The sequence below is a fragment of the Cupressus sempervirens genome, chromosome 3 (genome assembly GCF_028749045.1).
Source record: "Cupressus sempervirens isolate cs-2001-9-10 chromosome 3, ASM2874904v1, whole genome shotgun sequence".
NCBI lineage: Eukaryota > Viridiplantae > Streptophyta > Pinopsida > Cupressales > Cupressaceae > Cupressus > Cupressus sempervirens.
In genome coordinates this window covers 172,302,123-172,317,329 of record NC_143120.1, presented here as the reverse complement: position 1 = coordinate 172,317,329, position 15,207 = coordinate 172,302,123, and the positions used below count along the sequence as shown (strand labels likewise).

General features: G+C 32.1%; 1 protein-coding gene and 1 long non-coding RNA gene across 2 annotated transcripts; both read right to left on the bottom strand.

Moving 5' to 3' along the window:
• Positions 1-556: 556 nt before the first annotated feature.
• On the bottom strand, positions 557-3,319 carry LOC149565334 (uncharacterized). Its single transcript, XR_016362033.1, has 2 exons — positions 2,968-3,319; positions 557-911 (listed from the first exon to the last, which is right to left on the bottom strand). It is a non-coding gene; the product is annotated as an uncharacterized LOC149565334 (long non-coding RNA).
• A 515-nt stretch (positions 3,320-3,834) lies between these two features.
• Positions 3,835-5,347, bottom strand: LOC149565333 (uncharacterized). The gene is made up of 3 exons (XM_089817094.1): positions 4,735-5,347; positions 4,377-4,655; positions 3,835-4,285 (listed from the first exon to the last, which is right to left on the bottom strand). The coding sequence occupies exons 1-3, from the start codon at positions 5,341-5,343 to the stop codon at positions 4,232-4,234; spliced, it is 942 nt and encodes a 313-aa protein (XP_089673220.1). The 5' UTR covers positions 5,344-5,347; the 3' UTR covers positions 3,835-4,231.
• Between the last annotated feature and the right edge of the window lie 9,860 nt (positions 5,348-15,207).

The window sequence follows — 15,207 nt, the reverse complement described above, 5'->3', positions numbered from 1 at the left end:
TAAAGTAAAAACAGATTAAAAAATAGTCTCCAACAATAGAGCTGTACAAGACTGCTTATGCATATGTAAGAACCATGTCCTACATTAAATTGCCACATCACACAAATACAAAAAATGCGGAAAAGAACCAATCATAAACAGAGTTGAAAAGTCAAGAACTCATTCTTTATCCAATAATGAAATTTAATAATAACAATTAGGCCTCGTTTGTTTTGCAGAATTGAACTGGAATTGGAATAGTCATAACCCAGTTTTGTCAAATTTTTCGTTTGGGTCGAAGATGATAAAGTGGAATTAGATTTGAGGAATTCTAATTTTGCCCCAAAATGAGGTTACCACACTTCCATCCAGATAGGTGGAATTGGGAATTGAATTCCAAGTTTAACTTTTTGAGGATTCAAGAAAAATTAAAATTGATCAATTTTTGAAATCCGGTGATTGAATATGTGAACTTTCTTATGTTATCACTTATACAAACTTTTATGTTGTCAACTGATACATTAAAACATATCAACTATGGTGCTGATTTACATTGCATATACATTGCATGCCCATCTTATAATGAAGAATAGTTCATCACAATCTTTTAAGATTACATTACCCAATAATCAAAGATTACATCAATTGAACAATACCATACTCATCATCAAGATGAAGGTATATGACCATGGGATAGGTTACCAAGACTTGACATGTTTCATTCCATGTATCCAGTCTCCAAAGCCATCGGACATCATCCATCTGCTATCTGAGACAAGAGTGTGGCCTAGGCGCTTTTACCTCACCAACCATGGAGTGTTTACTCCCTTGGGATTCTTCTTGACACGAAGAATGCCCCCGACCCTGGCAAGAGAAGTCTAGCTTCCCGGAACAACATGGATCGAATGGATCTAGTGCAGCCGTGAAACATGCTACATGCAACCATGTGCCTAGTAGCTTAATCACGGAATGTGGTAGGGAAAAGTAAAGAACACTACTCATCTACTTATATGCAGTGAAAGAAAAACGGTAACACATCTACCCACATGTACATTCTTTTAAATTAAAGCATATCTATTCATATGCAAGATAAATAAGCACAGTCACACACATATGCTTCATGTCAAAAACAACATACTTAAATGCAATCAATATATGGCTTGGCCAAGCACTGAATTCATCAGCATATCTGAAGAGAGAGACAAAACGTAATGAATCCTATCTTCAGAACCTAACAGGCTGAGAGAAGCAAAAACATAATGCATCCATCCCTGCCCTCCCTTATGCCACATTACACCCAACCATAAAGGACTTAAACATCAACACTCAGGTCCTCAAAAGTCTATAACAACTATCTCAAAAGTCACTTGTTGATATACAGCAATAGAGAAAAGGCTATCTCTGAACTCATATTCAGCAATGAAGAGATTCTATCTAAGAATTCCTAAACAGCAAGAAAAAAAAAAACGTCTTATCTATGAATTCACATTCAACAGTAAATAACATTTTATTTCTGAGTTATAATCAGCACAAAGAACTGTTGCTAAACAATGGAATAATCCAAGTTGTGCACACCCATCCACTTGGATTTTGTACTAATAATCAGTTTAACCTGTCCCTTAAAGATGATGACAATCACACAACAGCATATACAGCTTATAATTTAATGATTTCAACAGATGGTTAAAAATCCGATGGGTGAAGTCTTAACATTTGAGGTACATAACCAGAATAAATACAAAAGAACAGAGATGAAATTTACAGCAATGCTGGCTCATTTACCATTTCTACAATTCAATAATGTTTCAAGTCTTTTTAAGAATCCTCCAAACTTATACTTTCAATCTTCTAACTTTGTTACAATATAGTTGTTTGACCAATGTCATTATTCAATCGTTTATACCTTAATACATTCATTCCAATTTGACATTTATGAATGCTGGTCTTAATATCAAAGTTTTGAATACAGGCAGAACTCGTTGACACTCGAGTTCTATATTAATTTATACTTTTAGAGTGCAATGTACAGTTTTCCTTTACATTGATGAACAATTCTATATAAATCTGAACACTCTGTTTCAAGTAAGGCTATTTAATACTAATAGCAACCTAATCCCTCTAAGGTTGGTAGTTCACACAGCTAAGCACGTATTGAGGGTTCTTCCTATCTGGTTATGTCCTGAAAGCAATATAAACATGCAAAAGGAAAAGAAAAACATATTCTTTGGACAGAAAAACGCCAATCTGAACCTATGAATATTTGTCCCTATCTCAGACCATCTCACATGCTGCAAACCAAGACTACTACAGTAATGTATTTGAAATTTCACAGTAGTAATGTATTTGAAATTTCACAGTAGTAATGTATTTGAAATTTCAAGCAACAACGAGTTTTTAAACATTCTACTGAAGATTTGTGCAGAACGATTGGGTTGAGTGTTTATAATGTTACGTCAACATATCTTTCACATGAATTGTGGTTTTCTGCTATCTTTAGTACCAATGCATGCTGATAAACAAAATGAACTAAAATATTCTACAGCCTCAAAACATTCGACAGCCTCCTTGTGTTGTCTCGGTTTTCCAGTACAATGGTTCAAGGTTGTTTTCTAAATGTACGTTCTACAGGAACTCAGGGACCCTTCAAGAACCAATTTGCATGTCTCTTCCTGAGGTGGAACTTAAAGGACCGAATAGGGATAAGCCATGTTAAGAATTTAAGCAAAAAGAAACGGGAAGGGTTTCTAATTGGTCATGACAGAACATATATGCAAACAGTCAACATAAAGACAAATTGGTCTGTCCTAAAGAGTTCTCTTCTGTTGAAGCTTATTAGCCCTTATGGACGACTCATTTTCCCCCAATTAAAACATCAGCTAAGGGAACTGTGAAAGCTGCTTTTGTTCCATCAAATTTTTCTAATTTCATGTATTCAATACTGACAGAATTGTAGGGAACAAGCAACGTAAACAAATTTAAAGTGCATACTGGTAACGCATTTATAACTTCATCTAGCTGAACTCTAATCCACGAATTACCAACGTTTTTGGAAAACACAAGGTATGTTGAGCATTTTTAAAATAGGCTAGAAGCTATAGAAAGGAACCCGCTGATTGCTGTGTGTCTCCAATCCAGTCTTCCCCAAACCCTGCACCTCCAGAGCCGCCTCTATAACAACTAGCATGGTTTTGTTTTATATCTCTTCTTGTTTCTGTAACTGACCCAATTCAGGGTTTTCTTTTCATAATAAAATTGACACTCTCAAGACATGTCATCTCCTATACGTTATATAAAGAAAACTTAAAACAATATATATGAACTTGTTTGTAACAAGTTTGCCTCTTCGTTTCTTACCTCTAGGTCTGTTTTTATGAAAAGATGATAGAAAATAAAGCAATACAACAAGAAATGTCAAATTCAAGCGCATCATATGCATAGTATCTTTATTCAAGGAATTAGATAAAACTTCAAATGCCAATATTAGGTAATACATCTTTATTTTCTTATTTTCATAGCATTTTATCATTGAAAATAGTAAGGTAGAACTAAAATGTAACTAGGTTAGATTAACATCTTTAGTCTATCTTGATGAAACACCATGTAAGTTTGGAATTCAACCATATTGACATTCCTAATTACTCATTTAAACATCTAAATGGTGTGTGGTCTACTCAGGTATCCATCCATCCCGCTAACCCCATCTACCTCAACCACACTCTTGTACTATCAAGTCCTACCCACTAAGACACTCTCAACAAACTAGAAGTCCATAATCCAAATAATAATAATAATACGATTAGACATAAGACATTAAATATACTTATGAAATGCATCATCTCATAACATATATCCATCTATACATCAATTAATCATTAATCCATCTTCATAAATGAAATAAAGTTACAAAACTTAGGAAATTAGCTTAAATATTTCTTAATTGTTGTTCAAACAAAAGATTGACCGGTCAAAATTTGATCGTCACATAAGCAACCATCTAAACACGTTGACATGTGAGACCTGACAGTGCTTATACTGAAGACAGCAAAAACAGAGCGCATACGTAGGAAGAGGAGGCCCAGACCAAAAGACAGTGATCCCTGTAGCTAGAAAGAGATAAAACAGAACAGAACAGGGGAAAGAATCAAATTAGGAATTAGATTACTGCAGTTCAACAAGGTGGTGGTGCTTAGAACTAGAAATTCCATCATTTATGGCATTGAGGAAATCCTTTTCCACCTGTGGACTTCTGGATTCATTTGTCAACAGATGGTTCCATGACCTTAATCGCTAATAGACCTGAAGGAAGCTGCATTCAATTTCCAGTTGTCAGAACTTGGCTCCTAAACTATTCATATTTAAAACTGATGAAATCATGTCCATATGTACAGGATACTTACTCTAGACGTAATATCTTCACCTCCTATGGAGCATGGCCCATGGAACACTTCCAAATTATTAAGTGCCTCTAATTTCACTGGTAACCGAGGAATGCTATTGCCTATGCGAAGAAACCTCAATTCTTCAAATTCCAGCTCTTCAATTGCTTTGCCGAATTTCATTCTATCTCCCAATGCAAGAACTCTTAATGATTTTGTCACTTTACTTAAGTGTCTCTTCGGAAGAACATATGTAGATTTGTCATTGGCAAGCCAGATTCCTTTGATTTGATGGAGCCTCTTCAAAAGTAATCAAAAAAGTTAGAATTTCATAGTTTCATTATATTGAATCATGCAATGAAAACAGCACAAGACATACCTCTTCATCTGCTGCGTCGCATAAGTATTTGACATCCGTAATTCTAGTGTCTTTTGCCAAGCTTTGCCCTTTTGCTAGGACGACATCATGGACTATTAACTCATCTTCTGCCTCCTGGTTAGGGATTGATGTAATCAATCCAGCCTCAAAAAGAGATGTAAGTGCCTTTGCTCCCACTATATGCTCCACATCTTGCGGCTTCAAATTGTTGAAAAAACAGCATATGTCAACAAAGGCTTCCTGAGTGATTTCATCCAACTCACCATACACAAAATCATCAAGACAATGAACGATCTTGTCTTCTTTGATTTCATCTCCCCTCTCCAAAGCGTTCAATAAGCGAGAGCATCTCTGCTTATATGAATGAGAAAAAACAAGTTTGAGAGCCCAGAAATCGCACTCCAAATCGTCCAATAAGAGAGCACGACTCTCCCTATGCAAATAAGTAGAAACAATTTTGAGAGCCAGCGGTACACCTTTGCAAACCCTTAAAATTCTCTGTAAATATGCATCTTCAATTAGATCAGATTGATTAGGGTCTGGTAACAAAAGTTTCAATGCATCTTCCTTCACCGAAGGCTGGACAGTGTAGAATTCCCACTGTAGCATGGGTAAGTTTTTTAATGCACGTGCAGCTACCAACGTTCCTGTCGTCAAGAGAATTCTGCTTCGGGGGTGGAGGAATAACGTGTAGGTTGGAAAAAGATACTTAACGTCTAGTGACCTCAAAGCGTTATCAACGAAAATAAAAACTGGTTGGCATTTTCACATTGAGAAGCTTTCACCTGCCGATCCTGAGCATCTTCCTCATCTTTGAACTCGACAGGTTTGCCATTATTATAAGTTGGGAAGCAGTCTTTGAAAATTTGCTGCTGCAGGCTGGTAAAATCATTCTTCTCTTTTTCTTGATGTAGTGCTATCTTTGTGTAATTATATTGGTCAAAAATTGTTTTGGCAATCGCTGCTTCTGCGAGCGTTGTTTTCCCAATTCCACCACATCCAAAAATAACTAGAGCTAGCGATAATTCATCTTTGGGTTTCAGCAAATTCACTATATCATTCACTGCCTTCTCAATCCCAACTATTGGGACATACTTCGGAACTCGGGGCCGAGTAGGTCCACTATTGCTGCTTGCCATTCTTACGAACTGACTTTCGTTGTATCCGCTTTCCTTGTCTGTTATATCTGATTTTCGTTCTCTGTACAGCTTCACCAAATACTTTCTCTGCATTACCCAAATACAGTTTAAAAGGCATAAAATCCAGAATCCTGCATATATGCAATCTATTAGTTGGCCGAATATATATTTTGATCCTCGTTCAAAATGCTTTATTTTCCTTAATTTGAAAACTAGTTGAGCTGGAGTCCGTGCTTCATGTAGGGGTTAGAAAGTAGTTAAAATAGATGGAAATTTGCATTCGAAAAATTAAATTATTGATTTTATTGATTTCATTTATGAATGTAATTAGAAATAAATATACTTTTTTTATATAAATAAAAACTAATTAAAAAAATAAAATTGAACAAAAAGTTATAATTATTATTATAACTTTAACATATAGAAGGAATAAAAATCATCTCGACATATAGAAAATCAATCTTGCATATGAATCTTAACTTTTATTTTATTGATGTTATAATATTAAAGTAATAAAATACAAAATAAAATTAATATTCTTACATTTAAAAAATACTTCTTAATAATAAAATCTTGAAAATTACTATCTTTTGTTATTTTTTTGTGGAAAATTATTCGAAAACTGTCAACCTTTGTCGTTAATTATTTTTAGACCAGTTTTATCTCACTCTAACTCTAACTCTTGTTTTTTTTCCTATTTATTTAATTTAATTAGCTATTATCTATACTGTTAACTCTTGTTTTTTTCTTCTCTTCAAAACTTGTTTTATCGTAATCTAAAACTCTCTTTTTTCCTTATTTATTCATTTATCTCCATTTTTAATTCCTGTGTTTAATTTATCTATACTTTTAACTCTTTTTTTCTATTTATTTAGAAAATTAATTAGTTTCCTGATGTTTCCACATACTATAAATAAATTTGCATCATGAATTAGCTTTTCCCTTAGGTTAGTTGCCTCCTCAAGTGTAATGAAATGAGTCTCAAAGGCTTCTATAACCTTTTCTATTTTTTCCTCAATATCAGGTTCACCAGTTTGTACTAGAAAAGGTAGTTTACTTAGTAGCTTTTCAATAGAAAATTTTAAGACTTTGAGCATTCTTGCTCATCTTACCAAATTTTTGAACAATATTTCCAATATAGAAGGTTATAAACTGAATGTACTTTTGTACATCCATATTTCCTTCAAACATATTTGTTACATCTCGTGTCGATCCTGAGAAAAGTGATTCAAAGGGTGACTTTGAAGTGCTTTCTAGTCTAGTCTTTGTTGCCTTATGAGGGCTCTATAAAATAGTGATATATCTTTCCCTATTTGTTTCATCCTTCTTCACAACTAATTTGTCACTTCTCTACTACATATCCATCTGAATTTATCTTTGTTTATCCTCTTCTCTCTTTTCCACTTCCTTATTTTCCCATGTCAAAGTGATAGTAATTATTGTGGCCTGTTCCACAACATTTTGCCAATGTGTTTGATAGTCAAAATTCATGCTCATGGAACTATGTGCTAATGATATTAATTTTGGTGATTAATGATTATGCACAATGTTTTGATCCTACTGACTCTTCTTTTTATCATCTTTGTCATCTTCTGAAGTAGAGTAGTCAACACTATTGTCAATAACCAAATTTCCAACATTGGAATCTTGTTGATTTGTAATTAGATTTTTTTATGTGCTTGCAAAGGTGTCCTCACTAGTGTCGATTGTAATTTTGGCTCCTCCTATAATTATACTATCATTTTGTTGATCTTGTGAATTCTCCTCAGTTTCCATAACAATATTATCTTGTGACATTATTAAAAGCTCATTTATTACTTTCACAACTACTTCTTATGTTTCTTTTATTACCTCATCATATAGGCGTCCCATTAGTTGTATTTTTCTTGTCTTCTTTCTCAATAATGGCTCTAATTTGATCGCAATGTCTTGAAGTTTGTTTTCATTATCTAAAATGCAAAGTTTTTGCATAGCATCTTATCTCATCCTTTTATCTTCTTCAGTTGCTCTCTTCTTCTTTTCCTTTATAGTTTCATAAAGTTCATTTTGGTATGATTCCATGAATGCATATGAAGTGTTGCTTAAAATCCATCATGTATTTAATCATTGCATCCTCCAATTATCTTTTTCTACAAAGGATCATACAATTCATAATACTTGTTCAGTTGAGTTCAGTTACCATCTTGTATGATCATCTGATTCATTATGCCTATTGCAGGTTTCCAAGTTTTCTTCTTCTTCTCACTGCTTTGATCTTGTTGTAGTTTATCTTATGGTGGAGAGACCTAGCCTCTCATCTTCTTCACTAGTTTCTCTTCCTCTTCTTGTGCTATGTTTTTCTTCCCAACATAAGTGGTTAAGGAGATGACAAACTCCTTAAATCCTTTTAGATCTTGTAGGAGTTTGTTCTTCTTTTTCTTGTTTGACTATGACCTTTGCTGATGTAATTATTGGTGATGATCTTATATTTCCTTGTAGATATGACTGGTATAGACTAAACATCAACAATTCTAACTTATTCTTCTATTGAATGTTGATCTATTGTGGCTAAAGGTGTTGTAGGTTTAGGTACAAATGATGGTGAAATAAGTATAGGTGGAGTGCTTGGTGAAGGTGCTACTGACGAAGGTTGGCCTAATAGGATGTTTTACTATCCACTTGATTTCATCTGAAATGTTGCTTGTTTTGCTTCTGTAAAATCTTCCTTGGTCATATGTTTATCTTTTATCATTTTCTTTATTATATTCTCAACCTTCTTCTTAGTTGCTTTAGATATTTGTGTATGTTGTGCATCTACTAATCTCTCCTTGAATGTGCCCCATCTATCACTATTCTCATCTAAATTAGATTCCAATATTTCTTTATCATACCCATTACTTCATCAATTAATTGGTTTGGAAACTAGAGCTTTACATCCATTACTTATGGATTGGACATCCTTAAGTAGTGATCAAATGACCTATTGAACTCATTTAATGTATCAACCATGGAAGTATACTTGAAATGGTATCTGTAAAGCATATGGTCTAAACCAACCCAATTGTCATTGCTAATTTATGAAATCAAATTGTTGAAACTAATTATGGAATATAACAGTTAATCTGTTACACATAAATTAAAATACAAACATGAAACTACTCTATTTCTCTATGTTGCATGACCAATAGTTGTGTTATTGTGTGGTGGGGGGAGTAACATTTACTTGACTATTCTAAAACAAATAGGAAACTAATTCTACTAACTAAATTGACTCACCGAGTGGCCCCCTTGGATGACTAAAAAATAAATGCTCAGAATAAAATACTGAAAGTTGAAAATGTCATTTTATTGATATTGAAACCATCACATCTATAATTGTAATAACATAATTATATATTAAACACCATTACTGAATTATAATTAACTACTTGACTAACTAGAGAAGTTTGATCAACAACTTATTTATAACAACTAAGGAAAACTAACTTCCTAAATCTAAGATCCTTCAAGAACAAGGATTTAACGTAACTTAAATGAAGTACATCAATATAGGACACATTCATCCTACTAAAAAAGTCTTCCACAAATACATCACATCATGACTCTAGATTTGCACATGAATATGTCATTACACATTTGATAACTTGCTTCTTTAATTCCATTTGACTTGTTCCTACAAAAGGCTAGTACACATGTTTAATTTTGAAATATATATCCATTTCAATAATCTATAGAAAGCATTAAATGTACAAACAAACTAATTCTCGGTCATGATACATAGCTTCAAAAACCTAACCCATAAAGATTTTAAGGAAGAAAGCAACATATTCATTAATACGCACATGCTTGACTTCATTTTTTAATCATAAGTTCTAACTATAGCATTATAATTATGAAACCATAATATGTCTTAAGAGACTATAATACTGTATAGTAGTTTATAGGTTCATATAGAAATATGATTAAAAGTCCTCAAGTTTAAAAGATAAAACCCTCCAAATAACCATAAAAACCATAAAAACTATATACTAATATTATGCCCCATCACCCATCAATCATTTCCTCTTTCATATCATACCCAATGGTTCAACAAACATAATTATAGGTCCTACAACTTCTATACATGTTTTGTCAGTTTCCATCATGAAACATATATCATCTTTGTGCTTGTCCACAATAGCTTGGGGAATTCTTATCCTCTTCTTCACCTTTGACTAAAATGTTATCATACTAGTTATGCTTTTAATCATGTAGTCTTATGAGGTCTTTCTGAAATAATAGCTCTCTAACTCCATAGTGCATTTATCAGAGTTTCATTTAGATGCAAGCATGTTAGGAAATATTTTCAAAACGTGAAATAAAAGATAAGTAAGAAATGATCCAAATCTAAAAATTGCATATTTGTTCTTTTTATCCTTTCAAGGTTGTCAAACAATTATTGTCTCGAAATTTCACAAAGATTTACTTCCTTTATGTCCACAAACATCTTATAAGATGCATTTATGAATATTGTTGATACCTCATCCTCTCTTGAACCAGAGTTCATCTTATAAGCCAAAATATTACTAATAAATCTTACATCGTTTTTCTTGATAAAACTCAACATCATGCCTCTACTATCCCACTTAGTTTATGTATTTTTTTATACAATTTGCTTCACATTTTTCTGACCTACAGGTATTATGTCTTTGTTGACCAAGCATGTTACCTCATGAATTAGGTCTTTCGTAGTTCTAACAAGTTAATTTCCAATCTAGGACATATTTTCATGTACATGACTTAAAATGATTCTTGTCCATTCCTCATTCTCAAATTCGTGGTAAAATATATAATGCACAACCTTAAGTTTCCCTAGGTGCTCAAAACCTTCCTTGTTTGAATCTCCTATAGTCTCAAACTTTTAGTGAATGTATGCCCTAATGTCTTCCATAATCAAGATTCCATACGAATTTGCAAAAAAATGTTCTTGGTAGGGTCATGTTCTTGTTTCTTTTAAACTTATGCCTAGGTTTCTCCAAAATATCATGAACTAGTGAAGGATCCATTTCCACAATATCCATATTCAAATTTACTTTAGAAATTAACCTTATAACAAAAAAATACCTATGTTGTCACAAATTTAGGGCTTTGTCTGAAATTTGGTCAAATTGTTGTTCAAATGCTCCAAATCAATTTAATTCTTCTTTTAAACTTCTTGCAATCTCCAAACAATCAAATTGTGTCCAAAATAATCAATTTCAACCCTTAAAGCCACCAAAATTCACATTTACATTAATTGATCAAGTACACACAACTCAAAAAGTTGATACTTGATCTAGTAAGTTAGATTTCTTTCCTATGATCACATATAATCATATTTCCTTATGCGCTCTTAACTATAGCTTTCTTAAAACATTCCCATGCTTTCCTGAAGTGGGCAAAAATTTATGTTAAAATTAAGGGGTCTGATGATTATCTAGTATATTATCCCTTATTTTATTCATAAAGATGATTGCTTAAGTTGATGAGGGGCTTTCAACTGCAATAAATTATTTCATCTTTTTCTTTGAAGTGTCTTTTGTCTTTTCTACCTATATCTTAGTGCTCGTTGGTGTTCCTTCTCTAACAAATATTTTATTTAGACTTTCAACTTGCTTTCCTTTCACATTCTCATTCCTTCTCATATTGTTGTTCACATTCCTTCTAAAATCCATACTCTGTGATCTTCTATTAGGTGTTCTCATGTCATTCATTCTATAAAATCTTGTTGTATGCTCCAAATTATTGCAAATTTGACATGCTATAACTATGTTTCCATATCTAGGTCCAAATTGATTAGTTTGTAGTCTACAATCCCTAGTAATATGCCCACAATAGTTGCACTTGTAACACATAATTCCATTTCTTATGATATTTGTTTCTCCCATTGGTTTGCTAGTTGTAGTGTTAGTACTTTCATACATTTTATTATCATTATTATATCTAGGTTTCCTACATTCATTAGGTTTATGTCCATAAGCAAAGCATAACAATAACCAAAAAAGGGTTTAGTATACTTGTGCAATCCTTCTTCATATGTCCAAGCTGATTACATGCAAAGCATCTTCCATTAAATTGTTTCTTTACTTCTTTAGGTTCTTTAGGTTGATTAGATACTTCTTTGTTCATATCTTATTTTTGATTAAATTGTTGGTTCACTAGATCTTATTCCTTGGTAATTTTAGATCCTTTAGATGACTCTCTTTCAATATCAAATTCTTATTTTGTCTCCAATAGGTCTTTGTGCCATAATCTACTCATGAAGCTTCCTAATGCTTGAACATAAATTCTCAAGATTTTCGTTTGTTTGTATAACTTCTCCTTTTACAATAGTGTAGTATTTCTCAAGTTTTATATACTTTAACTTTGTAGTCTCAAGTTGAGCTGTTACTTTGGTAAGTTTGGATTTCAAATTCGTATTCTTAGATCTCAAATCTTACTGACTTTTCTTCTCATCTTCCATCATGCTTATCTTCAAATTTGTAATTTCAAGCTCATGTTTTAGAATTTCATTCTCCTTCTTAAGTCTTGAAACTGCTTCACTATTATTGCTGTAATCATGCGACTCTTTCTTTTTCAATCTATTCTTTCAATTTCTGAATGAAGTCTTGTTCATCTTTAAGTTTGATCAACTTATTTCTATCATATATATCTATATAAGGTTCCTCAAGATTCTTTTGGAATTGTTTCATATCCATAGAGATCTTACTCAAGTTGTTAGGCCTCCTTTGAGTAACTGAGATTTGATACCAATTGTTAGAAGTAGGGAATTCTAAGTTGGGGGGGGGGGGGGGGTGTGAATTAGTGTTCCACAAACTTTTGTGCAACTATGGATATTATGAACAATCTTTAAACTTGTATATATGATCAAACTAAAAAGTAAACATAACCATAACACAATGCAACTCATAACACTATTATTTGTTAACTAGGGAAACCCTAGCCAAGGGAAAACCCCAATGGGGATGATATATTTATCCACTAATCAAATGTATCTTTTAAAAGATATTGATCCACTAATCAAATGTATCTTGTAAAAGATATTGATCCTATTAGGAGTCTATTACATTCATATAGTGTATTTGTCCTTATTAGAAGCCTCAACCCTATTACAAGTTGGTATAATAATACAAAAGTATGCAAGAAGAGCCCACAACTCAAACAAGAAAATTCAAGTTTATAATTCTATCAATAGAGATAGTTACAAAAACCTTTATATAGTGCTGATATCTTCAATATTTGATTTTCCTTTTGATTCCTACTTCAAAATTGATCATACAACTATACAGATCTGAACTAGCATCAAATTTGCATCTATACTAGTCATATGAAGTGCACAATTCAAACATTATATCATTACAATTGAATTTCACAATTTGTTAAACAAAAAGTGTTTTTTCCTTTATATCAAATTCTTTCATCCCGTCGACCTTGTTTCCATAAATGACAACCCTATCGTATCTCCTTAACCAAATTGCGAACACCTATATCTTCATAGCTACCTACTTCTACTATAGCTCCTCAGTCGGTCTAATGTAAACTCATTTGAAATTATCACTTAAGCAACTGATTATCCTAAAATATATTTAAGAAACACTATGAAAATAATCTTAACAATGCAATTGGCAATACAATCTTTACAGTGTAGTCTTTCAAAAGAATATCCCATAAATTTAAATTATATTTTCATTATTTTCCTACAAAATAGTTTAACGGTTTGCACATGTAACAATAGCTTCAATCCTTCTTAGTTTACACAAATATTCTCGCTTTGTCAAAACACATCTTAAAAAAATAAACGTGCACAACCATTCTTGCATCCCACCATATATTTTACCATAAAGGGCACAACACAATAGGCATGAACTTTGATGCTTTTGTCCCTTGTTCAAATGAGCTCTCCTCCCTCCTTATTTTGAAGGGGTCACATCTCTTTATTACATATTTCTTGACCTTTCATCATACTTAGTTAACTTATATTATTTTATATTATATTTTATGTACTAATTTTATGTTTATTATCATTTATTATTAAATCTTATTTTAAAAAGTAACATAATTTCTACAATGGTATATATTGTAGTTAATTTTATTTATTAATTTATGTTATATTTTATTTAATTATATATTTTTGTGATAGGTAATGGGCCAAAGCCTAGATTATTTATTAATTTATTGTTATTATTTGTTAATATTAATTATTATTATGTGTTAAGCTACTCAAACCCAAGACCTTGTAGATGAGAGGCTCATAATTTACCATTGTGTTGTAGGCTCTTGACTGCATTTTATCTAATTATTATTTATATTGTAAGAATAATATTTTATTATTTTTAAAATTTTTTTAAATTTTAATATTAATTATAATATATGATTTTATTATCAATATTTATTTAATCATTATTAAAATCCTATCTTCAAATGAGGACATGGTGAAAAATTAGAGTATGCCTCGTAGGCTTGGTTTATTATTATCTCTTGGAGAGTTTGGGAGCTTTAAGCTTTTAATATTTGAAACCCGAGGATAAAAACCTTTAAGATTTCTTGGTGGATTAGGCATAAACTAATTCATTTTCTTGTTGCATTCGTGTCAGAGTTCACATCTAGACAACTTCATGATAAAGGTATTTCATATTTATTTGAAAATAAACTTGTAAAAATTTATAGTCATTAATAATTTTAGATCTTATTTTAGTCTTTTATTATATAATTTTCATATAACTAATTAGATAAAGATAAATCAGTTTGCATATAAATGTTTTATGGAACATTTGGTAAAAATCTAGAGAAAATATCTTAGGGGGAATGTAGGGGGAGACATGCTAGCAAATTCAAAAGATGATAGAAATTGATAAAGTAGAAATTGACACAATTAAATTATATGAATTTGAAAAGTAGTAGTACATTACACTGTATAGTCCTAAAAAGTTAGCACCCATTAACTTGAAAGCTTCAGGAAAAAATGGTCCTCATTTCAATAATCTCCTTGATTTTGGATACATTTATGCTCGATTTGCCCAATTTTCTTTCCATTTTTTCCTTGAAACTCTAAATCATTCTCAAGTCTCACATTTTTCACCTTGAAATTACCCCTTTTAGGTATTGGTCTAACCACCTTCAACCTATATTGGTATAGATTGAACTACATTTGACCCATACCTAAAGGCTTTAATTCTAGTGGATTTTGGGCCTGATGCAAACTATTTTCATTTTCCCACTTAGTGAGCTCAACCTTCTCGAATTTGGATTCCAAAATCACTATATAAGGAAGCCTCTCCCCTTATTCTATCCATTAACAGTAAGACATCCACTCTTAATCATTCATGTCCAAGGTACA